Genomic DNA, 24,522 nt, shown 5'->3' with positions numbered 1-24,522 from the left:
ATTCAAGGAAGAGCAGGCAACTGGAGCTTGATTATTCGATCATCTCAGAGTGAACTCTTCCATCAACACAGCTATTTATTTTATTCATTCGTCTTCAACATAAAACGAAAGCAGTTCTGGTTGTGTGTCGTGGGGCCATGCACGACCGTCGTTGAAGCATCACCACACGACCATTTAATCAAACAAGGGCTCTCCTTGAAATTGACAGAACATACAGCCTCCCAGAATTCGGGGAAAGATATGGCATCAGATTCAGATGACCCCGAGCTGAAGTTAGAATTGGATCTAATGACGCTGGATTACCTGCTCCATAAAGCGATAATCGCGGTGATAGACGACCGAATAGTACAACGGCGGGTTGGCGAGCAGTCAAATAAAAATGGTGATAGTATTCTCGGAATATTTGATGGTTAGTTCTGTACTCATAAAAAAAATAAATATAGATTTGAGTTTATTATTTCAACCAGTGTGGCTGTTTAATCGTTGGAGCAAAAAGAAAGCTAATTGATTACTTGTCGCCAGGATGCATGCAATTATTTCGATACAATCATCTCAACAATAACAGTCGCAACAGCAATTATGAGAGCGATAGAAGCAATCAGAATAATAACACTTCATGCGTTCCGATAAACTTGAGAATCAAACTTCAAATCCTTACGGTAACAAATCTCCTGTGCCGACGGTATCATCAAGGCTCCCGCGCATTTCTCCCGTCGGAAGAAACCCTCCAAACCCAGAAAAAGCGGAACAGAGAGCGCGCAGAGCATTGGCTACGTCAAAATGAAGACCACAGAATCTGCCGCACAGCCGCAAGCACGCCGGTAATGAATGATTCAGCGTATCTAGAGCGAAATCGACGCGACATGTACGTGCACATGGGCATCCCTTGCAAAGACGGCAATGACAATATCCCCGTCGCCAGTCTATTGGATATCTTACCGGAATGCATGTCTCTCTGTGGGATGGTGTGCCACCATGACATACCAGACACCAGCTGGATGGAATTACCGGTCCGGTTTATGCTGTTTGCTGCGATTGAGGAGATTTTGTTACACGGCACGATGATAGAGGAAGCGGCCAACGAGGCTTTTGCTTGGGATTATCCTTACAAAGTCGAGAGTGATGATCATCATGATGAAGATTGTGAACAAGATGATAAGGCTCGTATTGCTCAATGGGAGTCCGTGAGGGATTCTGTGAAAACATCTCTGGTTGGTGTTGATGGCGAAAGAGGATGGGAGACAAGTATAGGAGAAATCTTGGAGAACTGTCCTTTCATACGGTTCGAGGAATATGTCATGGAATGGCTGGTTTCATTGCTACGGTTCCAAAAATCTCCTATTCTCATGCAGTTGGAGGAAGGGAAGCTGGAAGGGCTGACGCTAGAAGAGACGGCGGCATTTATGAGTAGGGTTGGCATTTAACAGGCTATGTGCACAGCCAACACAGATTTAATATTCGAATTGAAAAAAGAGAATGGAGAGGGAAAATGGCAATATCCACAATCCAGACTACAAATAAAGAGTCTGATTCTAACGCCTGCCGTTGGTTTCCAAAAAGAGTCACGAACAAAACACCAAAACACCCACTGTCAGTCACGATCCGAGGTCAGTCATCTGGATATTCGTCTCGAATATTGCTAACGAATCTCCGCGACTCTGAGTCCCACCTCTTGAAATGTTTACCGGTCAACTTCAGAAATGCAGGCGGAAGCTCAGAAATTTCTAATGAAACCAGTTCAATATTTTCCTCCGCCACGTATCGTACACTTTTGTCACATACCCTGAAACGGAAGAACAAACAACATGTCAGCAAATCGGTTCGTATCCCGCATAAATATATATATGATAAACAAAAATACAACCACGTACAGAACATGGTAGAAACTTTGGTGTCTGCCAGCCCGTAACCGATCGATTCCCATCCTTTGCATCCACTGCTCTCCAGCTCCGCACTCGGCGTCCCAGCCAGTTATAACAGCAACATAGTCGTAACGACGATGTCGGAACACCTGCCCGATCTTATATTTTATATTCTTATGCTCTGGAGTGCGTCTCCGTACCTGTTTCGGGATCTCATCACCGGCACGCAGAACGCGGACACTCTCTTGCAGCGGAGCATACTCCGGTAGATCCGCAAACAGCGGTATCAAGTACTCCTCGATGAGGTAAACATCCGATTGAAAATCGGAAGCAACGTTATCCATCAACGATGGCAGATGCCGTCGCATGGGAGCATGGCCAGCCTCCCGCGGTGGTAAAACGCCCGGTGACTGGGCGTCGTGGTTTGCATATTCCGCGAAAAGAATGGAGGACCAAAGTGCGGCGTACTTCACGCTGGCGGAGTCAAGGCAGGTGTCGCGAATGCGCGGGGTTTGAAAGACTGAGTTTATAATATTCTTGCTGCAGCGAAGCACTATATTCTGCACCAGGGATTCGCGTAAAAACGTCGACCGCGACAGCGTCAAGGCCCCCAGGAAGCTCAGTTGTTCCTGGAGTTCAGTTACCCGCGTTTCATCCGTTGAGCGGAACGGGTCCATGTACATGGGATCACCAGGCTGGCCTGGATCCTCGAGCAGGTTGCCATCCATATCGTGGCCATCAGCAGGGTGAATTATCACATGTACATGGAATGGAAATCCACACGGATGAGCATCAAGATCAAATCGCCGTGCAACGTAACAGTATATAGCTGAAGAAATGAGAGGTAAAGAATTATGACCGGGATTCCTTAACGCCAAACCTATAAAGTTGTGCTCGATGTTGTAATACTCTCGGCTTGAGTCGATACCCGTGAGATCATGCTCCCGTAGATACTTAGCTATCCTTGTCGCTCTATTCCGTGGGCTTAGCTCCATGATCTCCAAACATTCAGTCGACAACTGAGTTACGATACTCTCAAGACAATCTGAGATCTGTAGAGCATCATTAATTAGAACCCCTGATCCTGATTAAAGCATGAGTGCATCGGTATCATCCCACGTACATCGTTAAAATCCCCCGGTCCATCTTCCAAAACGAACATGTCAAACGCCCCCAGAGCGCGCTCCAGCGAGACATCTTCATTATTTCTCAGTCTATTCCATACCGGTATGGCCATTGTCCGATGAAGACAACCGAGAATAGCGTTGCTATGGTATCTATTTATGCAACCCAGATCAATACCCTTCTCCGTAAATAACCAGGTTCTGAGAAGGAGGGAAGGGGGAAAGGGGGAAAGGGGAGGAAATGTATTTAAATCCCACCGTCTTGCTAAATGATCTTCCCACTCCTCCCCAGCCCTCGCATGCCGCAACAACGTGTCCTTCGCATCATACCCAAACTCCACGATGTGATGCGTCTTTTCAATCCTCCCTGTCTGGTTTTTAACAATGCTATCCAGAATCTGCGTTGTGCTGATATCAATCCGGCGCCGAAGCGCGTAGAGCGCCTTCCAGTCCACGGAGCCGACAGGCTCAACCAATCGTCGCGCGAGCTCATGTCGCTGGTCCCAAAATTTGAAATCGTTCTGGCAGTGCAGGCGCCAGAGGAGAGGGACGTTTGTTGCGCTTTTGAAACGGCGAGATGTGCGCTCCAGGGCTAGTGCTGTCCTTGCGGGTGAGTAGCAAAGGATGCTGTGCAGAACTTCGTCTGGGAGGCTTTCAAGGGTAGGCGGGGTTGCCCGCGCCATTATTCGTTGATTGTACGGTGGAGGGGTTCAACGGGTTAAATAAGTGATAGTAATATGATAACAGAAATTTTCCATGCAAAAAAGCAACAGAAGGGGCGAGATTTGGGATTGAGTGCGAAGGACATTGTTGTTCCCGGAGATAAATCTAATAAATAGCAGGCCTCCCCAATTTTATTGTGTTGGAGCAGTTCAAACTGAGCCAATGCCAGAGCCAAGTGGTAATTCGGACTTTAGAGTAAAGTTGTGATTGCATCATACCTGCTGACTGCCAGAGTGGTTGGACTTGTTTTTGTGGAAAGGAAGAATAATATAATAAGAATATCAATTAATTACGTGGCTTATAATGCGAATACAAAAAAAAACATATACATTAATAAATTAGGAGTATTATATTCATGATATCGTTATTCACAACTGCCATCCATCATTCAGAATATATATACGGAATGTACAGTACTAGAGCCCAATAACCCATTGAAAACCAAATAGTATAGCAGGAGTAGTGTTCTGGAATCAAACGTTCTTGAACGCAATATATGGCCACAACCTAACCCCCCTAGCCCTGCCCCGTACCGGTGGCCCAACAGAAGACAAATAAGCGAGTAAGCTCCCTGTACTTGTCTCCCGGTTGATGGCCGCTCTACCTTTTCTCCAGTGGCACAGAGAGAAGCCTTGGAATACGGGACAAATCTTCCTCTTCCTATCATGGGTCCCGTCGGTTTAATTATAATTAACATTATCACTGAAATAAAATTTAATAGAAGTAAAAGTGGGCAATGAGAGCACACTACATCACGGAGCAAGAATCGTAAGAATTACCATAAAGGTCGATCGTCGCCGCTCGCTCGTTTTCCTTTTGTTTGGCCCTCGTCTCCTTCGGGAAACTGGACGCTAGGAATGCAAGAAGTTCATTGTCTAGGTTTGCTATTCATCAACCAAGTCAGTTATATATTGTCGCGGACATAGACTTCAATGCTCGTGGGAACGAGAGCTAAAGTAAAAAAAAGAAGGAGAAAATGCATATTAACATACCTCCTGTAGCCTCCATTACGACACCCTCTCGACAGAGCGCACAGTTGTTCTGTTTAGCTCTCTGCATAACAACCAAGCAACGGATGCAGAAAATATGGTTACAACGCAGTCGCACAGGTTTGAACGAAATATTAAAACAGATAGGACATAGGTAGTCGTCCAGCTGGGGTATGACAGTAAGGACCTCTTCGGAAATCGTGTAACAGACAGCCTTGGCCATAGTTTCAGCTAAAAACGTCTCAACAACCATGAGTTCTGGGAAAATAGTCCCAGCTGGGAGAGCGGTGCGTTTGTCAAACTTTTTCAAGATCTTGGTGAGGGCAGTGCGATTGATCTCCTGGAACTTTAGATTTTGCAACAAAACATTGTTAATGCACAGAAAGGCCTCAAGCGCGGTACGGCCCTCCTTTCCAAGCTTTTTGATCTGCCGGCCTTGTTTTAACGTTGTTTGGAATTTCTCCAGTTTCCGGCTGGCAGTTTCGGCGTCTCTCTGGCCAGAACCCTGCTCGTCGGTGCAGAAAAAAACCTGCATGTCTATATACAGTCGGAATATTTCCCGCCACACATATAGGGCGGATTGAGATCTCCTGAATTGGGGCTTCGTGATCTTAACGATTTGTTGACGCAAGTCCTTAGCCCGTTCACTTAGTCCAATTTGTTCTCGTTCTTGGAGCTCGTCCAAGCCTGATAACTCTTTGTTTAGAATATGGAAAAATTCCGAGTCAGCGGAGAGCGGTATCTCGACGGAGTGCACTGTTTCGGCGTCATAATCTAGCTTCTTGACCGCTTCCCCCTGTTTGTCAAGGCTCAATTCCCCATCAGCAACCACTTCCAGGAAACCATGATGGGTAAACGATCCCAACTCAGAGTCCAGTCTAGCCAAAGTAGCAGCAGGTATCGGAAGCGGAATTTTGTTCAGTTGTTGAAGGAACTCAAGGGTTTCAGGAGAGACGAAGGCATCAATCGGGGAACCATCCATGGGGTCGACGACGAAGGTCAATTTCGGCAGCCAGAACGACGTTAAAGGGCTTTCTGCGACAAATAGTCAGGAGCCATACCCAAAGCGCAATATCATAACCCAAAATGGTCAAAAACTTACTGCTCAGAGAGTATTGGAAGCCGAAAGGCAGGCTATCACCACCAGCACCATCATACCCTGCCGCGTTTGCCGCTTGACTCTGGTGCCAGAGGAGGTTCAGAATCTCCGGGCGTAGGCCCAGGGACAGCAGCTCCTTACGCACCTTTTTGATACATTTCTTGAGGCGCTTGTAGGAGATTGCAGACTGAACCCACTGGGAAGGGTAATCCTCAGCGTTGAGGATCTGCGTGTAGTCATGCGCAAACTTCATAACCGGGGCTGTCTTAGGCGGATAGACAATGGGTATTTTTCAACCAACTCCAACGGAACTTTTCTATGTGCAACAATAACAGGGAACTATTTAAGTTTCTCTAATAACTAATCTCTCTCGGGAAAAATCGCCACCATCAAGGCTGTCGCATCTCAGAAGCGCGGAGAGCTGGAGCGCGGCCCGATATCTTGGAAGAGACGAAGGATGGAAAAGACAGGGCGCAAATATACATTGCAGTGGCTGGAAATATTGTCTCGGTACGAGCCTCAGACGGGGTGTCTAGCAAGCGACAGACGGCAGACAGACAACGGATCCTGGGCGTGGCCGGCGTTTATGAGCGAGACAAGCAGAAGGCGAATGTCACGGATATCGATGACTCCGTTTTGGGCAATTTGGCAGCAACCTTGGATGCCAAGCCCTCCAATGGGTGTGAAAAGCGCGCCACGTGCTGTAACCCCAGGGTAATGACCGACTGACACTTAAAATACCGCTAATAGAGTGCATATATTACCGTATTGCACCAATAATATGTGGGACGTCTAAGTGGTTGTATTAGCATGCAGGCAGCTGAGGCATATATGTGCGGTGCGCTAGTCCGTGATAGGCAGCCTAGGGCCAACACCTCCCCTCGGACTAGCAGCCGTACAGATATCTATCTATCTAGAAATCCTATTATACATGAAATCAATCAAATCAAGCTATTCTTTATATCCTTTTATCCTTCTATCCTTCACCCTTTCGGCATCTGTGAGGCTTCGGTTCGTGGTAGTAGTATCGATGTTTGAAAAGTTCTTTGATGGCAGTGGTGGTGGTGGTGGTATTGGTGGTGGTATTCTTAATGGCCAATCTCATCATGGTGGTTCTTATAGGAGGTTCTTTGATGGTTTTCATTGGGGGTTCTTTGGTGATTCTTGCAGGGGGTTCTTTGATGGTTGGTTCTTCAGAGGGTTCTTCAGTAGATGGAGGAGCAGTGACAGTGGCTTGTGTAGCCAGTTCCATCTCATCCTCCCCTTGTTTGATATCCTCTTGATCTCTTGACAGAGAATCAGAGTTTTCAGCTGATTTTTGTAAGGATTTTCCCATCCTTCTATCCCAATATTCATTCATTCTCTTCAGACATTCATCTTGCTTTTTCAAATATTCATCTTGCTTTTTCAAATATCCCATCATCATCTGTATCAAGATATCGGTTGTTGGTGTTGGGCCCGGTGGCCCAGGGGTAGTGGTAGGTTCGTATTCAATATCATCATTGCTAGCTGGGGTATCCATCCCCATGGTAGCTCGAGTTCTAGGAGGCATTCTCCCCCCTATATCAATCAAATTTTAATCTTTTTCCCGCGATCAAAGCTCTTCTAGCCTTCGTCAGGATCCCTTCTGCTGATCAGCGTAGCAGTTCGCGAGACGTTAGATGGGCAGTGGAAGGTTTAATAAAAAAACAAGCAATCCGGGCTATAACCTGTGGGACGTCTAAGTGGTTGTATTAGCATGCAGGCAGCTGAGGCATATATGTGCGGTGCGCTAGTCCGTGATAGGCAGCCTAGGGCCAACATAATACCATACACTTTGACCACATGTGGATGACTAATCAAGAAATTGCGGGCACGGCTCTGGCTTGATTCAATTGTTCACGACCCCCTACTGTAGGTCAAAGTCACTGCCAATCCCCCGCTTTGATTTTTTTTATTTAGCTCGTCACCCTTGCTGCCTTTCGTCAGGGAGGTCATGGGCCAGAGCCATTCCTCGGCTGCGGGGGGGAACAGTGGCGCCCCAGCTGCGGATAATGATACGAGGAAGACGGACTACTATGAGCTGCTGGGTATAGGACGAACTGCTACAGACGAAGAGTATGCTACATCCTCCAATTTGATTATGATTATGCTCTATCTTATTCGTAACGTTAGTCGCTGGGATCAGCATGCTACGAAGTCATAAGCAGCGCACCGGTAAACCCTGAGACTAATTACTTATCTTCCACCCCGCACAGGATCAAAAAGGCCTATAAAAAAAAAGCCCTCGAGCACCACCCAGATAGAAACTACGGCAATGTTGAGGCTTCCACTGCTATCTTCGCCCAAATCCAGGGCGCCTATGAGGTCTTATCGGACCCCCAGGAGCGCGCCTGGTATGACTCTCATCGAGACGCCATCCTAGCCGGCCACGATGGTCCCACGGCGGCTGCGCAGTATTCTCATGACATCAAGATGACCACCGCGGAGGATATAACGAGGCTCATCATGAAATTCAACCCTCGTATGGACTTCTCAGATGCACCATCCGGCTTCTTTGGCGGCCTGCGGGAAACCTTTGAGACACTGGCGCGAGAAGAGGAGCTGGCATGCCAGTGGGACGGCTTGGAACCCGTCGACTACCCCTCGTTCGGCCACAAAGACGACGGTTATGACAGCATCCGCCTGTTTTACTCGATATGGAGCGGGTTTGCGACAAAGAAATCGTTTTCGTGGAAGGATATATATCGCTACTCCGAAGCCCCAGATAGAAGGGTCCGCAGGTTGATGGAGAAGGAGAACAGACGACTCAGAGACGAGGGCATTCGAGAATTCAACGACGCGGTCCGGTCGCTTGTCGCCTTTGTGAAGAAGCGAGATCCCCGTTTCAAAGCCACCGTGCAGAGCGAAGAGGAGCGGCAAAAATCCCTCCGGGATGCGGCGGCGGCCCAGGCGGCGCGCTCACGCGCTGCAAACGAAGCAAAGTTGCAGGGCCACCAGGTGCCTGAATGGGCACAGAGCGAAGAGGTAGAGGAAGATATGTTCAGCGGCAGCAGCGAATCCGAGATTGAACAGGATTATTTCGAGTGTGTTGTCTGTCGTAAAAACTTTAAGAGCGAGAAGCAGTTTGATGCCCATGAGCGGAGTAAAAAACACATAAAGGCTGTCAAGCAGCTTCGTTGGGAAATGAGGGCAGAGGATAAACATATTCAACAATTGAGCACGGGAATGGAAACAGAGACGGGCGTTAGCACATCTAGTTCAATCCAGAATTCCGCAAAAACCCTTTCATCCACCGCCACTTCCGCCCAAGAAAATACCGAGCCCATTTCCCCAGACACAGAAGATGAGTTGGAAGACATCATTGAACCAACCCACGAAAATGATGTGGATGACCTGTCGGACCACCCTAGAATACCGGAGTCAAACATAAGCGAAGCCGAGCCCCAAACGCGAACCCAAGAGCCTGAGGAAGCAGAAGACGACACCAACGCAAGCGATACAGACCAAGATTACGCGCCGCGAGCGGTTCTCCTAAAGCGTTTCGCTACAGACACAACCAGCGCGACCAACACAGTGCATTACAACAGCCTAAATGACCTGACGGAAGATATATCGAAAACATCCATCAACGATAATGACGACGACGACGAACCGACACAGCCAAAACTAGGCAAAGCAAAGTTAAAACGCGCTAAACGTGCGGCTGCGGCTGCGGCTGCGGCTGCGGCTGCAGCTGAAGATGAAGGGAAGAAGGGCAAGACGTTTACATGCGCGACGTGCAAAAGCTCGTTCACTTCAAAAACCAAACTGTTTAACCATATCAAGGCGTTGGACCATGCTCAGTCCGTGGCAGCCATTAAACCTAATAATAAGCAGCCTGGCAGGGCAGTCGGCAAGAAGGGCGCAAAGCGCTGATGCGGCGGCATGTAACGAGCGGTTCACGATTTTGTCCTAAATTTTCCGCTTTCCACGGACCGGTATGGGTATTATTTTGGTTTTGTTGGGTGTTTTATTTAGTGCATAGCGCGAGACATCATTCATTACCTTTTGAAATGTTATGATTTACGTACCATTACGACTTATTTTTGACTTCAAGTAGATGGTGATTTACTGCATTGTTCGCGTTTTGAATATATGTAGATAGCGATCCTTTATTTGGCGGGCCGCGGTTGATCAAAACCTCTTGATATATAGTGCCTTTTCTTTCTAACAACCCTCCTATTCCAAAGTTGGGCGCCTACTACCAGCCTTGCCCATGTATTGGTGCTGCTACAGATGCATCACGGAGAGATGAGGAGAGTGTTGATGTTGTTCGCTAACAGATGACACGTCAAGAACGCGTCAAAACGCTTAAATATTTTTCCGCGCCCATTTCTAGTCTAATTTCTCACTCGTCTACTCCATCGCATCCAATGCCATAATAAATATCGCAAGGTTCTTTATATGCCGTAAGCTCCTGGACACCAGGCTAAACATACCAACAAAAAAAGCACGAGGGTGAAAAGGATCCCCAACAAGAGCAAAAAAAATAAAAATCACAATCCCCTAACCCAACCCAGCCTTTGAATTCTTCACCACATGCACAACAGGATGCAAAATTCCCTTATTATTAACGGCGCCCAACGCCGTCCCGGTACTCCACCCCATCTTCTCAAGCATCGCGCGGCCTTTATTCCCGGCCCCGATCTCCGGCGCTGACGCCCCAACCACGTCGCCATCCATGTACGAAGCAGCTTTCACACCACCGCCACCACCACGGGACTTGGCCACCGGCTTAAAGCCACCACCGTCACCTCGTGAGGGTCTATCCATCCGCCGCATGAAGCGCCCACTGGAGAAGATTCTATCGACTCGGTGGACGGCTGCTTGGCTATCCAAGGTGGGTGTGCGGGATGTCTTGGTGAGGATTGGGAAGCGCGAGGTGCCGCTACCGCGCGATATCGACTTGAGTAAAAGGATGTTTGCGATCTCATGGACAAGTTTGCGGTTTCGTTTGTCCATTGGGGGCAGTGAAAGGCTGCAAGTGCCCGTTAGTAATTTTCAAATAGAAGACAGATGGGGGAGGGTATCATACCTCTGGGAAGAGGATGCTAGGAAGGCCCTTATTTCCAGCTTGACATCATCAATGCTCATGCCTTCCGTATATTTCGCCTTCATATCTATCTTTCCATATTTTGTGCCCAAAAGCCCCTGTGCCCTTAGTTCCTCGCGCTCCTGCTTTTTTGCTTTCTTCTTGTTTCGGTCGTTTTCCCAGGAAGCTTGCAGTTCACGCACCAAGTCGCTATCAGAAAGGTCGAAGTCGTACTGATGCGCATGGCGGCGGCCCTTTGGTTTCTTCCTTAAGCTTGGACGATCGAAATCCATAACGTCGAATCCACCGTATGGATCTTTATCGAGAGCGTCTGCGAAAGCTGAGGCGGAGGGGAAATGCCCGTTTCGGTTTCGTCGCTTTTTCGGTTTGGATAATGATGACCCGTACGAGAATTTTGGTCTGGAGAAATTGTCGAAGCCACCAAAGCCTCCATTCCCATCGAGGAGTAAGAAATCATCGGTGCCCAACCCAAACGAGTCTTGAGTTTGAAGTAGACGAGCCATCTGCTCATCATTCAAATCTTGTTTCATACCGTCATGTAAATCTTGATCAAACTCTTCTTCATCATCATCTTCATCATCACCATCTTTTTCTTCTTCTTCTTCTTCTTCTTCTTCTTCTTCGCCAGGATCCGACGAAGGCTCGGATACTTTCTCGCGCCGTGGTTCAATCAAGGCGACGTTTTCTTCGAAGCGTCGAATCAATTCGGACGCGCTAGGCATTGTAAGAAGCTCCTTTCGAATCCAACGCGCTTTGTCAACACTCTGGCCCACGCCGGTAAGCAAGTATTGAATACTTTTGCCCTTTTCCCTCATAGAAAAGATGCGTCCAATCTCGTCCGGGAGTTCATCGGAGGAGCTGAGATCATTCAAGTCTTCAAGATCCGCAGAATTCCATGACTTCGTGCTGGAATGGCTAGATTTATTCTGGTTCTGAACGTGAACCTGACCTATCCCAGCATCTTTGCCTTCATCTTCGCCTTCATCACTGGTGTTATCATCCATCATGTTCGCGATATAATCAGCCAGGATCTCCGAATCATCAGAATCCCAGCGCGATCTTCGTCTTCTTGGTTTACGCGCGTGGGAACGCTTTTCCTTTTCGTTGAGGTTAATAAATTCGGGGGGCCCGGCTGGATGCAGTAGGGTTGACTCGGAGGTATGGATTATTGCCGGATCCGATTCGTTATTAGACGCAGACTCCGGGCCGGAAATCACCGATTCATAGTCATCTCCATCATCCCAACAACTCGGGATGAATGGATCATCCAGGATCGAGGGTCCATGTTGGCGACTTGGATTAAGATTCTGGCTGCGGTGAACCGGAGGCCGTTGGGATCGGTTTCCCCTTCCTGTGAAGACCACCTCATCTTCACTGGAAACTGATAGAGCAGTCATGCACACGTTAAGCGCTACAGTGGAATTTTCACTTCGCATATTCTCCGCGGGATCCTCTCCCTCGCGATCTATGAAAAATATATCCTGGGAGTCCCGGTCGGCATCTAGCAATCCTTCGACTTTTTCTCCAGCCTCTTTTACTCCTCTCTCCTCCTCTGCTCCGGCCTGATCCGCTTCCACCTCCACTGTGTTATTTAACCACTTTCGACATTCCGACTCCAGATCTCTCTCGCCCATCGTACTCGGTGGGTCTACGTTCGGGGCCTTTGTTATATCATGTGCATTCGGGACCTCGAGGCTCTCCTGTACCAAATCACCAGCGCTGACAAATCTTATTTCATTGTACCGTAGATTGAGGTTACTTCTTCGGCTAGTATAGCGCTCTGTATTGCGAGCCTCCTGGGCCATGGTAAGATGAACCTCATCTGGTGCTTTCCCTGGGGAACCAAGTAAGCAGTCAGCGAGATAGCTCGATATCGGGGTCATGTAGCAAGTAGCAAGGGGCTTACTAAAGCCAGCATATGGGAAGGCATTATATGCATGATTAACTCCCTGTTGATTCGCGCGGGATTGCCGTGTTGCCACGACAAAGGCAGCAGAACCCTGACTGTAGGCTCCTCCGGCTCCGGCCTTTGTCCTTTTTGGCCTGGCCATGGGCGTTGCAGGGAACAAGGAGGTACTGTGCGATCTCTTCCACGGGTGCAGCGGCGGGAGGGTGTGGTATTCTTGTCCCCGCCCGTGATGTTGACGCTGCAACAGTTGTCACATCTTCCTCGTTCTCCATTGCGGCACAAGTGCAAATCTCGACCATTCACCCTCCAGACAAACACTGCAAACAAGTTCCCCCTTCTTAGATAAGCCAGTTCCAGTGGAAATTGTAGATAGTTATTTATTGTATGGCCATTTGTTTGCCGGTATTTGATTATTCGTATTGATGCTATATGGATGCCTCTATTGGAGAGGTGTGCTCAGATATGAACCTCTCCGACCATGGCCATGGTGGTGTTGTTGCTCTTGCTTGCTTCCCAGATGTCTTGAAGCTTGGACAAGTTGTATGACTCTATGATTCAAACAAGCAACAATTTCCACTCAACCTCCACCGGGTCTATGTAGGGAATTGCTGTAATTACCTGGCTTACACAGTGTCCTTTGCATTTCTACGCTGTTTGCGTTTACATCCCCGTTGTTTTCGTTGTCTACAGCTCTAGGTCCTGGTGACGTCTTTGTCGGGTCCAGAATATATATACTAGTATATCCGCATAAATATATATATTTCTCCCGTCAGGTGCTCTATTCCCAACCTACAACCATCACTACTGATATTGACCGACTTTACCCCGTCGGTTGACGCCAACGTCCATGGGGTATCAATATACTCTAAACCGACAGCCGTCATGAATAACGTTGATATTGGAAAATACAAGAGAATCGTGCAGTACCTCTGGGATCCCGAGCCGAAGAATGACGATGAACCTGGCTCGCCCATCTGGTGCCTCGGGCGAGAGTATCAGCCACTGACTCCCCCGCAACCACAACCACCATCACCACATGTCCAGGCGGTTGATACCGGCACCAAGGACGCCGGCGATGACAAAAAGACACAGGATGAACAGAAAAATCACTTAGATCAGACCGCAAATACAAGCCCGACAAGATCATCGGATAGTGCTACAAAGCCGCAGAGGCATCTACTGCCCTTCGCAATCCACCGTGGATCAACAAGCCCTCTGGGACAGCAAGGACAGCAGCATTGGCCAGACGCTTTCCTCGATGATTTTGAATCAAAGATATGGCTTACTTATCGCTCCAACTTCCCGCTGATCCCCAAGTCCAACGACCCGAACGCTTTGTCGGCCATGACGTTGGGTGTCCGCCTCAGAAGTCAACTGGTTGATTCGCAGGGATTCACGACGGATACTGGATGGGGCTGTATGATTCGGTCAGGACAGAGTTTGCTTGCAAATGCGCTGGCAATATTATCTCTAGGTCGAGGTATGTTGTGCCCGCGAGGTCTTAGTACGCTCGCTGTATTTATGATTTGCTATACATATCTGGAGGCTAAAGGGAAACTTCCCTGCAGACTGGAGACGTGGTACCAAGATAAAGGAAGAAAGCAAGCTACTCTCGCTATTTGCCGATGATCCAAAAGCCCCCTTTTCAATACATAGATTCGTGGAACACGGAGCTTCCGCATGTGGCAAATACCCTGGGGAATGGTTTGGCCCGTCCGCAACAGCAAGATGCATACAGTAGGTGGCCTTTCCTATCCCCCTCGTTGTCATCTCGGTGACCTAAAGTATAGCCTGCAGAGCATTATCGAGCGAATGCGAACACGCTGGCCTCAATGTCTACGTCACAAGTGACGGCTCAGATGTCTACGAAGATCGATTCCGGGCAATAGCAGGTGCTGGCACGAGCACAGACGTCCACCCCACCCTAATCCTCCTGGGGATCAGGCTGGGCATCGATCGCGTTACACCCGTTTACTGGGAAGCGCTCAAGGCCGTATTGAAATATCCACAGTCCGTAGGGATAGCTGGGTAGGTGAGCCCGTGCGCCTTTCCGGCTTAACCACAATGCTCATATTATATATAAAAAATAAATTCATAGTGGCCGCCCTTCCTCCTCCCACTACTTCATCGGCGCCCAAGGCTCCCACTTCTTCTACCTGGACCCGCACCATACCCGCCCAGCCCTCGTCTACCGCGACGCGGGCGACAGACCGTACACCACTGAAGAGCTGAACACCTACCACACGCGCCGGCTGCGGCGTTTACATATCAAGGATATGGACCCCAGTATGCTGATTGGCTTCCTGATTCGTGATGAGGATGACTGGAATTCGTGGAAGAGGAGCGTGCACAATGGCGCAATGATCGGGACAGGGAAAGCTATCATACACGTGTTTGATAAGGAGAAGTCACCGTTTGGTGGGCATGGGCCGGAGAGAGAAGGGGCGGTTGATGAAGTGGAGGCGCTGGATGATGATGACGACGACGACGATGACGATGTTGATGTCGACAAATGTGACGATCACGATGCGCGTGTTGATGACGATAATGATGTGAGCATCCGCGAAGACCCCGGGGATAGCTCCAGTTTCCTACATATATCAAAATAACGCGCATGTTATGGTTCTGCTTGGGGGGTGAAGCTTTTCTCTCCATTTTGGATATCCTGGTCTTATAACCGCCATTTTCACGTCATGACTGGCATGGGCTGTCTGCAATATCATCATTGGATTTTGTACTTAGCAAATGGAATGGAAATGAGCCATTTACCAAAGTATCGTATACCGCACGAAGATCTCCTATGAACGTCTGGAAATTAAGATGCCGAAATCCCTGGTGGCTGATTTTCAAAATGTAAATAGGGCCGGGGCGATGAGAGAAATTGCGCGAGAATAAAGCACATTTATTTTGCTGCTTTAATCGAGGAAGGGCCAGTGGCCAATAATCCCATGCCGGATTGCCTTCCATATTCCAGTAATTTATTGTACATTCCATCACACCGATACGAATTGCAACCCATAAACATGCGGCATCGGCACAAAAAGAAAATTTGAACAGGAAATAAAATCAAAGCCGTCCCATGAAACGTTAAAATAAAAGAAAAACCCACTGAACACCCGTAACCACCTCACTGAGCCGCAGAAAAGACATTTGACCGTGAGGAATTAAAACGGAAAGCAAAATCATATAGTAGAAAAAGGAAAGCAAGAAAACAAAATGTCGTTTATTTGGCGGACGAGGAGTACTTGGTGACGGCCTTTGTGCCTTCAGAGACGGCATGCTTGGCAAGTTCACCTGGCAGGATGAGTCTCACGCTGTGAAAGGGTTTTTGTTAGTGATGCGATGTGCTGGATTGTGTTGCGGAACGAGCAAACTTACGAAGTCTGAATTTCTCGGGAAGAGATGGTGGATTTCTTGTTGTATGCAGCAAGCTTGGAGGCTTCAGTGGCGACACGCTCAAAGATATCTATTAGGAGAAGAATTAGTTATCGCTCCTACGGGACACGTGAATGAGGCGACATACCATTGACGAAGGAATTGAGGATGGACATGGCGCGGTTTGAGATACCAGTATCTGGGTGGACTTGCTTGAGGACTAAGGACAAAAGAGAAAAAAACGCGTTAGCACGCTTCCATCGCGTCATATAGAAAGACTTCGATTTATGGGTGAGAGAAGGAGCAGCGACAGGGAAATATATAACATACCTTTGTAGATGTAGGACGAGTAGGTCTCTTTTCTGGTCTTGGATCGCTTTTTCTTCTCGCCACCAGCAGCAGTGGTCTTCTTGCCGGCCTCCTTCTTCTCAGGAGCTTTGCCAGCTGGGCTTTGCCAGCAGTGGAGGGCTTCTTCTCAGCGGCCTTTGGTGGCATTGTGATTTGGTTGTTTGATTTTTAATTTAAAAAAATAAAAGTTGGTAGAGGCGAATGTGGATTGAGAATAAACACAAACGTGGACGTGCGGAGATGAACGACGGGGGACGGTTGTTAGCGGGATATGGAGAGGAAGAAGAAAAGAACAAGAGTCGCGACGAGGAAGCTGGCGGGGGGCGAGTACTTATAGCAGCAGCAAACAGCGCCAGTCCACCCAGCGTGATCTGAGGTGGGTGAAGGAAGCAGAATTTCGATACGGTAATAGTTTCGTATGATCCGTATGATTAAGGGGCGTGGCGGCTGTGGTTTGTATGGCCACGCGACAATACTGGGCCGTACGGGACGGTATCAGCGCCATTTACCACGCTTACCGGATCGGGCAGGACGCCATAACAAGCTGACACAGCAAATGAGAGCCTGTGATTGGATTGATCTGGCTGATCGAGCTCAGCTAAGCGAGAATCCCGTGACCCGCCTGCGTGATCTGGGTTGCGACTCCGCCCAACAAGAGCCGACGCCGTGTTTTCTTATAAACCAGTGTCTCGTCCTCCCTGCCCTTCTTTGCTCTCTTCTCTCTCCTCCTCTCTGTTTCTTCTCCACATTCCAGTTTGACTCTGCTTCTCCTCACGTCCTCTACCGCTCACGTTACTGCCACTTACGCTTCTGTATCCACCCCCTCTCTCAACCAAAACCAAAACCAAACCACTCAAAATGACTGGAGGCAAATCAGGAGGAAAGGCCAGCGGCAAGACTTCGCAATCGTATGTGACATCCATTCTCGGATTTTGCGGGATACAAACATAACATCCTTATTCCATTGTATGAATCTAATCTAACTCGTCGAATTCCAGCCGCTCTTCCAAGGCCGGTTTAGCTTTCCCAGTCGGTCGTGTCCACCGTCTGTTGCGCAAAGGAAACTACGCACAGCGCGTTGGTGCTGGTTAGTCGCCCCCTTTATGGGTTCTGTCATTTATGCTATATTGTGAAATTAACACGTTGGTGGCAGGTGCTCCCGTCTATCTCGCTGCTGTCCTTGAGTACCTGGCTGCTGAAATCCTCGAATTGGCTGGTAACGCCGCCCGTGACAACAAGAAGACGCGTATCATCCCCCGTCATCTCCAGCTCGCCATACGCAACGATGAGGAATTGAACAAACTCCTTGGCCATGTCACCATCGCCCAGGGTGGTGTCCTGCCCAACATTCACCAGAATCTGCTCCCCAAGAAGACCCCCAAGTCAGGAAAGAACCCTAGCTCCAGTCTTGAACTTTAAGCAGATTTTCTTATCTTTTGTTTTCCATCGATTAATTTCCCCCTCCACCTCATGTCTTTTCGAGTTTTCTACTTGTTCTTGTTCTTCGGCGCAGTATGGGTTTTCTGACGTGATCATGGGATTCTGGTTGGGCAAAGTTTTTATGGCTCCTGTTTGTTTTTACTGGTGTACATTACGTCTCGACGGCAAATCGGTGCGGATGGGGGTATTTAAAGCGGCGCATCGCCCACGAAAGCATATTTTGACGCGTGCTGGCGATCTTGCGTTTTTATAGCTTGATTCTTCAAAAAATGAAGAGTGATTATTCTATTTCCAACTTGTTCTCCCCCCCATTTCTTTCATTAACGTGTGTGAGTGAAGCATTTGCCCGCATTTTTATCAGTGATTCAGAATTGAAGAACAAAATCCGCGTTTCTCCCAGCTGCTATATCTAATAAGGACGCGTCAGGAAACCCACTGGCTTGGCTTTCGTTGATATCGCTCCGGGATCAACCACGCCTTGCAAGTTTTTATGGAACGCGAGTTGACAAAACATGAGGATGCGGGTTTCTCCAACCCTTGGAACTTCCAAGGTTGAATGTTGGGGGTGGGGGTTTGTGATGCATGGTTGGTCACAAATCCAACAAAGGAAGTGCAATTGAGACTGCTATGTACATTAGGACTGAAATGGAATATACAGGTCTGATTTGCATGTAAAATCTTTTCTTAGAGGCTTATCAATGAGCAATCAGAGTCAGCACTCATATCTGTGCGGTGGACATTATTAGCTTGAGACAAAAGCAATCAGTGACTGAGAGATAATTTATTGGAAAAGAAAACCCAAAGGAAACATTTAGTTATATACATAGAAAGGACTTATACTGAGGATGTCTCTTCCTTTCTCTATAGCAAAAAATACTCAACCCAGTGTTACACATACACACATAAACAAAATCACTGAAGGTTCTATTCCTTTTCAAGTCTGATCACTTCCTGCTCATCTGCTTTCTGCCTCTGTGCTTTTTCCTGGTTAAGTCTTGAAGTTTCTCTAATTCGCTGTTCCTCTTCCTCCATTATTTCATGTTGTGCTTTGCCCACTATTTAAAACCTCAGTTAGTATGATTCGGTTGTAGAGTAGATACACGTATTTCCACGTACATGGTAGAATTGGTAATTCGGAATTTCGCTCGTATTTGCTCCCTACGCAACGAAGTGTTAGTGACGTGTTAAAAAAAAGGAAGCAAAAACTACGCGGTGCAATTGATTCATCCATCAAAGGGGAAAATGCATACCGCCTGGTGCCGTCGGGGCTCTATACGGATCAGGATGTTTCCACTCTATCAGCAACTTCTCGGTCTCGCGGAATAAAACCTAATGAATGCGTCAATTATAACCCCAAGCCCACATATACATATATACATCAATTATGGTTGAACAGTGTAGTGTCGTACTTTCTGTTGTCGAGGCTCCCTCACATGTCTATTTGCATCAAAGAGCGAACGGATATAGACAGCCTGGCCACGCCATAGATGACGATGGACGGCCCAATCGAGGGCAAGCTTGAGGGACCGTCGGTAGAGAGACCTGTTCAAATACAGATTGGAGGTGGGTGCGATTAGTAGATGTAGAATAGATGGAAACGAAGTGCAATGGTGATCTGGCGGAATTTTGAGGGTAGCTTACAAGGCTGTTGGGTTGGGCGTCATAGTGGTAGACGAAGAAGAATTGATCCCAAGTGGCCCCAACCCAGTGGGTAGTTAATTGATTATTGAATATCCGTCGAGCGAGCCAGTGGCAAGGCAAAGGAGAGGGCGTTGTCTGGCTGTCGCTGGTTGTCAAAGCAGCCGGTTGGGTGTGATGCTTGGGCCGGGGACGCGGGAGGGAAGATGTTCCTGTTCCGCAGCCATGCTGGCTTCAAGCAGCAACAAGAATAAGAACAAGAACAAGAATTTGGACCGAGCACTACTATGTTGACATCTCTCGTTGCGTGACAACACACTCTCTGTTGATATTGACCTTTGCTTAGTACTATCTCTCTGTCGTTTTCTTCCGGCCTTGTTAAATCACAACCATCCTCTATCCTAATTCTCAGCCTCGTGACTGATAACCGCTTAACCCGATGGCTCCACGACTACAGCTCCCGCGAGAAATGTCGAAACATTTGCGACTTGTCCCTCGACATGTTTATACCAGCTCAATCTCTTGCAGAGCTGTGTCTTCTCTAAGCCGGGTGTCTCGATCCAATGGCAGCCTGAGAACTGCACACACCACTCTTCTGAATTCGTCGGTTCCATTGAGGTATATATCCCCACTCCGTCACAGATTCTTGATTCTGATCGGTCATTTATTATGTAGACAATCTGTAGCCCTGTCGAATAATCCGCTGTTTATGGGCAGCCAGCGACGAACTTATGGTTGATATGCTCGCCCCCTTGTCAACTTTTAATTGCCTTGCAACGTTTCTAATGAGTCTGGTAGCGGATTCGATCGTAAAGGTACCGCCGATGGCCGAGTCGATATCAGAAGGGACATTAAAACAGTTTTCTAAAAGTGAGATATTACCTTCCTCAGGCCTTCTCCACTTTCCTGGATCATATTACGTGCCCATTGATGGAATCTTGCTAAACAAGAATATAGAGGTTGGCGAATATGTTGAGCGAGACGAGGAACTTGCAACCATCGAAACAGATAAGGTAATATTTTATCACGCTTCCCCCGAACTGCATTTTATCCTCTCCCTTCCCTCCCTCTCCACACCCCCCCCCCCCCCAAAAAAAAAAAAAAAGAAAGAAAGAAAGAAAAAAGACACTTACTCTCGCACGTTTTTGTTTCAGATCGATATCACCGTCAATGCTCCAGAGGCAGGTACGATCAAGGAACTTTTTGTAAATGAGGAGGACACTGTTACCGTTGGTCAAGATCTCGTCAGGCTGGAGACAGGGGGCCCCGCTCCCGAGAAGTCCAAAGAAGAAAAAGAGCCTGTGAAAGCGGAAGAAAAGCCAGCAGCCAAAACAGAATCTGCTCCCCCGCCACCGTCATCACCTCCGAAGGAAGAAGCAAAGGCCGCTACCCCTCCACCAAAGTCGGAGCCAACTGTCCAGAAATCCTCCCCATCCAAACCGGAGCCGGCCCAAGCGTCGCAATCAGCCCTTGGGAATAGGGAAGAACGCAGAGTACTGCTCCCTCCACTGAAGAAAAAGCTCTTTCGGCTGACAAACTATCTAGGTAAAAATGAACCGTATGCGATTGCGAATTGCGGAGCGCCTGAAGCAGTCCCAAAATACAGCGGCATCGCTCACTACATTCAACGAGGTCGACATGTCATCTCTCATGGAATTCCGTAAACTATACAAGGACGATATTTTGAAGAAAACTGGTGTAAAATTGGGCTTTATGAGCGCGTTCTCTCGTGCCTGCGTTTTGGCTATGAGAGATATTCCAACCGTCAATGCGTCTATTGAAGGGCCCAATGGCGGAGATACAATCGTCTATAGAGACTACGTCGATATCAGCGTGGCGGTAGCGACGGAGAAGGGTCTGGTCACGCCGGTCGTACGAAACGCTGAGTCTATGGAACTCATTGGGATTGAGAAGGCGATCGCGGAATTAGGTAAAAAGGTATGCTTGTGTGATGTGGTTCCATACTACCTCTCTCTTTAGAATTATAGACAAGCTCATTGATATTTGATTTTGAAAGGCACGTGATAATAAATTGACCATTGAGGATATGGCCGGCGGCACGTTCACCATTAGCAATGTAAGGGTCTCTAAACTCCATTCAGCGGTCGCGTTTTTATTAATATCCGTTCCAGGGAGGCGTTTTTGGATCTCTGATGGGTACCCCGATTATCAACCTTCCACAAACAGGTGAGCAGCGCTCTTTCATCCGACGAGTGTGTGCATATTATGGTCGTATCATACTTACGTGACTCCTGTAGCTGTGCTCGGCCTTCATGCGATCAAGGATAAGCCAGTCGTCGTCAATGGAAAAATTGAGATCAGGCCTGTAAGTGTTTTCTCGTGTGATAACTCACATTTTTCATATGCATCTAACTAATATCTATTTTAGATGATGTATCTCGCATTGACCTACGATCACCGCCTTCTGGATGGTCGGGAAGCCGTCACGTTCTTGGTTAAGGTCCGTCTTGTTTTGTCCCATCATGAGGACTGTGGTGATTTACTAACCCTAACCCCTTCGATAGATTAAGGAGTATATCGAAGATCCGAGGCGAATGCTTCTGGCATAGTTGCCTTCCCGCTGCACTCTAACTCCTGTCATGCCAGGTCTCCGAGCCAGAAAATATATGTATATCACGGTATTTTTCCTTTCTAGCGCTACGTTAACTGGACAGGTGTGAATAGATTTTCCGACTGTCATTTTGATTCACTTTTTCCTACCTTCTTTCCGTACTAGGGAGGGAGAACTAAAATCATTGTCTCTTGACCTTTTTTTTATTCTGGCGATAATTTGTATATAGATGAAGTTGTTTACTACAAATAACCTCCGGGCACTTTCCTTTGTGGCAATCATCAGAAGGTATATCTTCACCTTTTGCTTTCCGGTTATATCCTGCTAGAATTGGTGATGTTGTGTATAACATTCGTGTTGCCTGTTGTTTACATCTGTAGGCCACGTCTTGTTTACTTACTGCAAGGTACGCAAATATGAGGTCATTCGCGCGGTTTTGTCAGAACATAACGAATATGTTCTATCTGATGGTCGCCCTGCATATCTTGCCTATATGTCCTCCTTCAAAGGTTAAATAAGAATCAAAAATATTCTTTGGTTATCAAAAAATAAAAGCCTATCACAATCAGTATAAACTTGGGTCTTTCTACTATATAAACACTATCTTAAAGCACTTGAAGTTAGTTATATGTATATATATATATATATATATAACCAAATAATTTGATGGGATGACCAGTCAAATGAAGCACGACACACTTTACACATTTCTAAAGGGTCTCAGCTCATTACCCATCAATCCTTCCTGCATTCAGAATAGACTGGCTGTGTGACCATGCATGGGACTGGGACCAAATTTTTCCTCAGTTCCATTATTAGATATCTTAGTCCTGGTCCCATATAGTGTTTAGTAAATTAGTCACTTTACACTGTTTATATTATAAATCTAGTCCCAGATCATGTTTTACTAATAAATTAGTGGTCCCAGTCCCATTTGGTCCCATTTTACAAAATGGGACCAAATGGGACCATGATTTACCCTATATAGGTTGGCAGCGATAGATTAGCAGTGGTAGGTAGGTTGGCAGCGGTAGGTAGGTTGGCAGTGGTAGATAGGTTGGCAGCGGTAGGTAGGTTGGCAGCGATAGATTAGCAGTGATAGCGATAGATTAGCAGTGATAGATAGATTAGCAGCAATAGATTAGCAGCGATAGATTAGCAGCAATAGATTAGCAGCGATAGATTAGCAGCAATAGATTAGCAGCGATAGATTAGCAGCAATAGATTAGCAGCAATAGATTAGCAGCGATAGATTAGCAGCAATAGATTAGCAGCGATAGGTAGGTTGGCAGCGGCATAGATTAGCAGTGGTAGGTAGGTTGGCAGCGGCATAGATTAGCAGTGGTAGGTAGATTGGCAGTGGTAGATAGAGGATCTAATAGCGAGCCATCAGGGCATTGAGCACTAAGCAAGATAGGGGTAATATCTCCACCAATCATATCATCAGATTGATGTATTATATAATCATCAGAATGGGACCAAACTTGAGTCAAAATCATGATCAGTCCCAGATCATGTTCTTATTTTTGATAGTCAGTCACTTGACATGGAATATCAAGATTTTTTAGTCCCATTTCACTCATGTTTTGATAATTCTAGTCACTTTACACTCCCATTCTGATCCTGGTCCCACTAAAATAATGCCAAGAAATGGACTGGGATCAAACCAAATCAAACCAAATGTGAAATTCATGGTCCCACCAGCCAGTCTAATTCAGAACCCGATTTTGCTGACAGGCTTCAATTGCCCACCCGACCTCACATAATAAGTTACAGAAACACAGCTTAGTTATGACACTATGTATAAAATCAATCATAATCAATTAATATTCTACAGTTTTATGCTACAATCGCAATTGATTTTCAATTAACTAACAATTAATTAATTAATACATCATTTATTTGAACTTTTAAAAAAGGAATTATAAAAATTACATTACCACACTCTTGCTAGTGATTTTCTGTATTTTGTGAGGTCAGGCGTGGGTACAGGCCACAATTTGAGCTTGGTAGAAAATGCGAGGTTAGGTTATCTGATTTTTCATATACACTCAAATAAACAAACCAAAAAAAAAAAGAAAACATACAAAGGCCCGGATTCGCTGGTGGTCACCCACCCAACTACTAATAGGCCAGCGAGTGGCTTGAACGCGCTCGATACCTCAGGCGCCGTTCGGGCGGGTTAGCGCGTGATGCTGCCTTTTGCCCTTTAGTGAATCTAGAGATGGTGTTGAAGCAAGTGATAGTACGGAGGGCGCTATCAAAAGAATTGCGCTGCTCAGATTCAATTTATACAACTAAGAAGTGCCACAACATTTTAATGAGTAATTACATTTAGCTTCAAATGACCTCATATTCTATTTATATGA

General features: G+C 47.1%; 10 protein-coding genes across 10 annotated transcripts; 5 read left to right on the top strand and 5 right to left on the bottom strand.

Annotated features, from left to right (window-relative positions):
• Positions 1 to 240: 240 nt before the first annotated feature.
• On the top strand, positions 241 to 1,424 carry HCBG_08480 (uncharacterized protein; the record flags this gene model as incomplete). Its single annotated transcript, XM_045435529.1, has 2 exons — positions 241 to 409; positions 523 to 1,424. 2 exons carry the CDS (start codon positions 241 to 243, stop codon positions 1,422 to 1,424), a joined length of 1,071 nt encoding a protein of 356 aa, XP_045283629.1.
• Positions 1,425 to 1,714: 290 nt separating this feature from the next.
• HCBG_08479 (F-box domain-containing protein) lies at positions 1,715 to 3,669 on the bottom strand (the record flags this gene model as incomplete). Its single annotated transcript, XM_045435528.1, has 3 exons — positions 1,715 to 1,724; positions 1,872 to 2,914; positions 2,986 to 3,669. 3 exons carry the CDS (start codon positions 3,667 to 3,669, stop codon positions 1,715 to 1,717), a joined length of 1,737 nt encoding a protein of 578 aa, XP_045283628.1.
• A 397-nt stretch (positions 3,670 to 4,066) lies between these two features.
• Positions 4,067 to 7,325, bottom strand: HCBG_08478 (RING-14 finger domain-containing protein; the record flags this gene model as incomplete). The annotated part of the gene is made up of 5 exons (XM_045435527.1): positions 4,067 to 4,593; positions 4,702 to 5,733; positions 5,801 to 6,058; positions 6,346 to 6,498; positions 6,785 to 7,325. The coding sequence occupies 5 exons, from the start codon at positions 7,323 to 7,325 to the stop codon at positions 4,457 to 4,459; spliced, it is 2,121 nt and encodes a 706-aa protein (XP_045283627.1).
• A 447-nt stretch (positions 7,326 to 7,772) lies between these two features.
• Positions 7,773 to 9,694, top strand: HCBG_08477 (meiotically up-regulated gene 185 protein; the record flags this gene model as incomplete). Its single annotated transcript, XM_045435526.1, has 2 exons — positions 7,773 to 7,975; positions 8,035 to 9,694. The coding sequence occupies 2 exons, from the start codon at positions 7,773 to 7,775 to the stop codon at positions 9,692 to 9,694; spliced, it is 1,863 nt and encodes a 620-aa protein (XP_045283626.1).
• Positions 9,695 to 10,324: 630 nt separating this feature from the next.
• On the bottom strand, positions 10,325 to 12,922 carry HCBG_08476 (G-patch and R3H domain-containing protein c; the record flags this gene model as incomplete). Its single annotated transcript, XM_045435525.1, has 3 exons — positions 10,325 to 10,796; positions 10,854 to 12,705; positions 12,778 to 12,922. The coding sequence occupies 3 exons, from the start codon at positions 12,920 to 12,922 to the stop codon at positions 10,325 to 10,327; spliced, it is 2,469 nt and encodes an 822-aa protein (XP_045283625.1).
• A 740-nt stretch (positions 12,923 to 13,662) lies between these two features.
• On the top strand, positions 13,663 to 15,389 carry HCBG_08475 (cysteine protease ATG4; the record flags this gene model as incomplete). Its single annotated transcript, XM_045435524.1, has 3 exons — positions 13,663 to 14,260; positions 14,349 to 14,517; positions 14,879 to 15,389. 3 exons carry the CDS (start codon positions 13,663 to 13,665, stop codon positions 15,387 to 15,389), a joined length of 1,278 nt encoding a protein of 425 aa, XP_045283624.1.
• A 149-nt stretch (positions 15,390 to 15,538) lies between these two features.
• On the bottom strand, positions 15,539 to 17,041 carry HCBG_08474 (histone H2B; the record flags this gene model as incomplete). Its single annotated transcript, XM_045435523.1, has 5 exons — positions 15,539 to 16,094; positions 16,159 to 16,246; positions 16,304 to 16,375; positions 16,486 to 16,604; positions 17,022 to 17,041. 5 exons carry the CDS (start codon positions 17,039 to 17,041, stop codon positions 16,004 to 16,006), a joined length of 390 nt encoding a protein of 129 aa, XP_045283623.1.
• A 207-nt stretch (positions 17,042 to 17,248) lies between these two features.
• Positions 17,249 to 18,243, top strand: HCBG_08473 (histone H2A; the record flags this gene model as incomplete). Its single annotated transcript, XM_045435522.1, has 3 exons — positions 17,249 to 17,411; positions 17,502 to 17,590; positions 17,657 to 18,243. The coding sequence occupies 3 exons, from the start codon at positions 17,362 to 17,364 to the stop codon at positions 17,920 to 17,922; spliced, it is 405 nt and encodes a 134-aa protein (XP_045283622.1).
• A 466-nt stretch (positions 18,244 to 18,709) lies between these two features.
• On the bottom strand, positions 18,710 to 19,682 carry HCBG_08472 (LYR family protein; the record flags this gene model as incomplete). Its single annotated transcript, XM_045435521.1, has 5 exons — positions 18,710 to 18,998; positions 19,060 to 19,101; positions 19,194 to 19,272; positions 19,353 to 19,485; positions 19,585 to 19,682. The coding sequence occupies 5 exons, from the start codon at positions 19,605 to 19,607 to the stop codon at positions 18,868 to 18,870; spliced, it is 408 nt and encodes a 135-aa protein (XP_045283621.1).
• A 198-nt stretch (positions 19,683 to 19,880) lies between these two features.
• On the top strand, positions 19,881 to 22,696 carry HCBG_08471 (dihydrolipoamide succinyltransferase; the record flags this gene model as incomplete). Its single annotated transcript, XM_045435520.1, has 11 exons — positions 19,881 to 20,199; positions 20,257 to 20,315; positions 20,380 to 20,451; positions 20,539 to 20,594; positions 20,736 to 21,074; positions 21,127 to 21,519; positions 21,599 to 21,658; positions 21,714 to 21,768; positions 21,840 to 21,907; positions 21,971 to 22,042; positions 22,107 to 22,696. The coding sequence occupies 11 exons, from the start codon at positions 20,021 to 20,023 to the stop codon at positions 22,149 to 22,151; spliced, it is 1,398 nt and encodes a 465-aa protein (XP_045283620.1).
• Positions 22,697 to 24,522: the final 1,826 nt, after the last annotated feature.

This window comes from Histoplasma capsulatum, assembly GCF_000150115.1.
Source record: "Histoplasma capsulatum G186AR genomic scaffold supercont2.16, whole genome shotgun sequence".
NCBI lineage: Eukaryota > Fungi > Ascomycota > Eurotiomycetes > Onygenales > Ajellomycetaceae > Histoplasma > Histoplasma capsulatum.
Note: the sequence above shows the minus strand (reverse complement) of the source record. Positions and strands in the feature narration are given on the sequence as shown.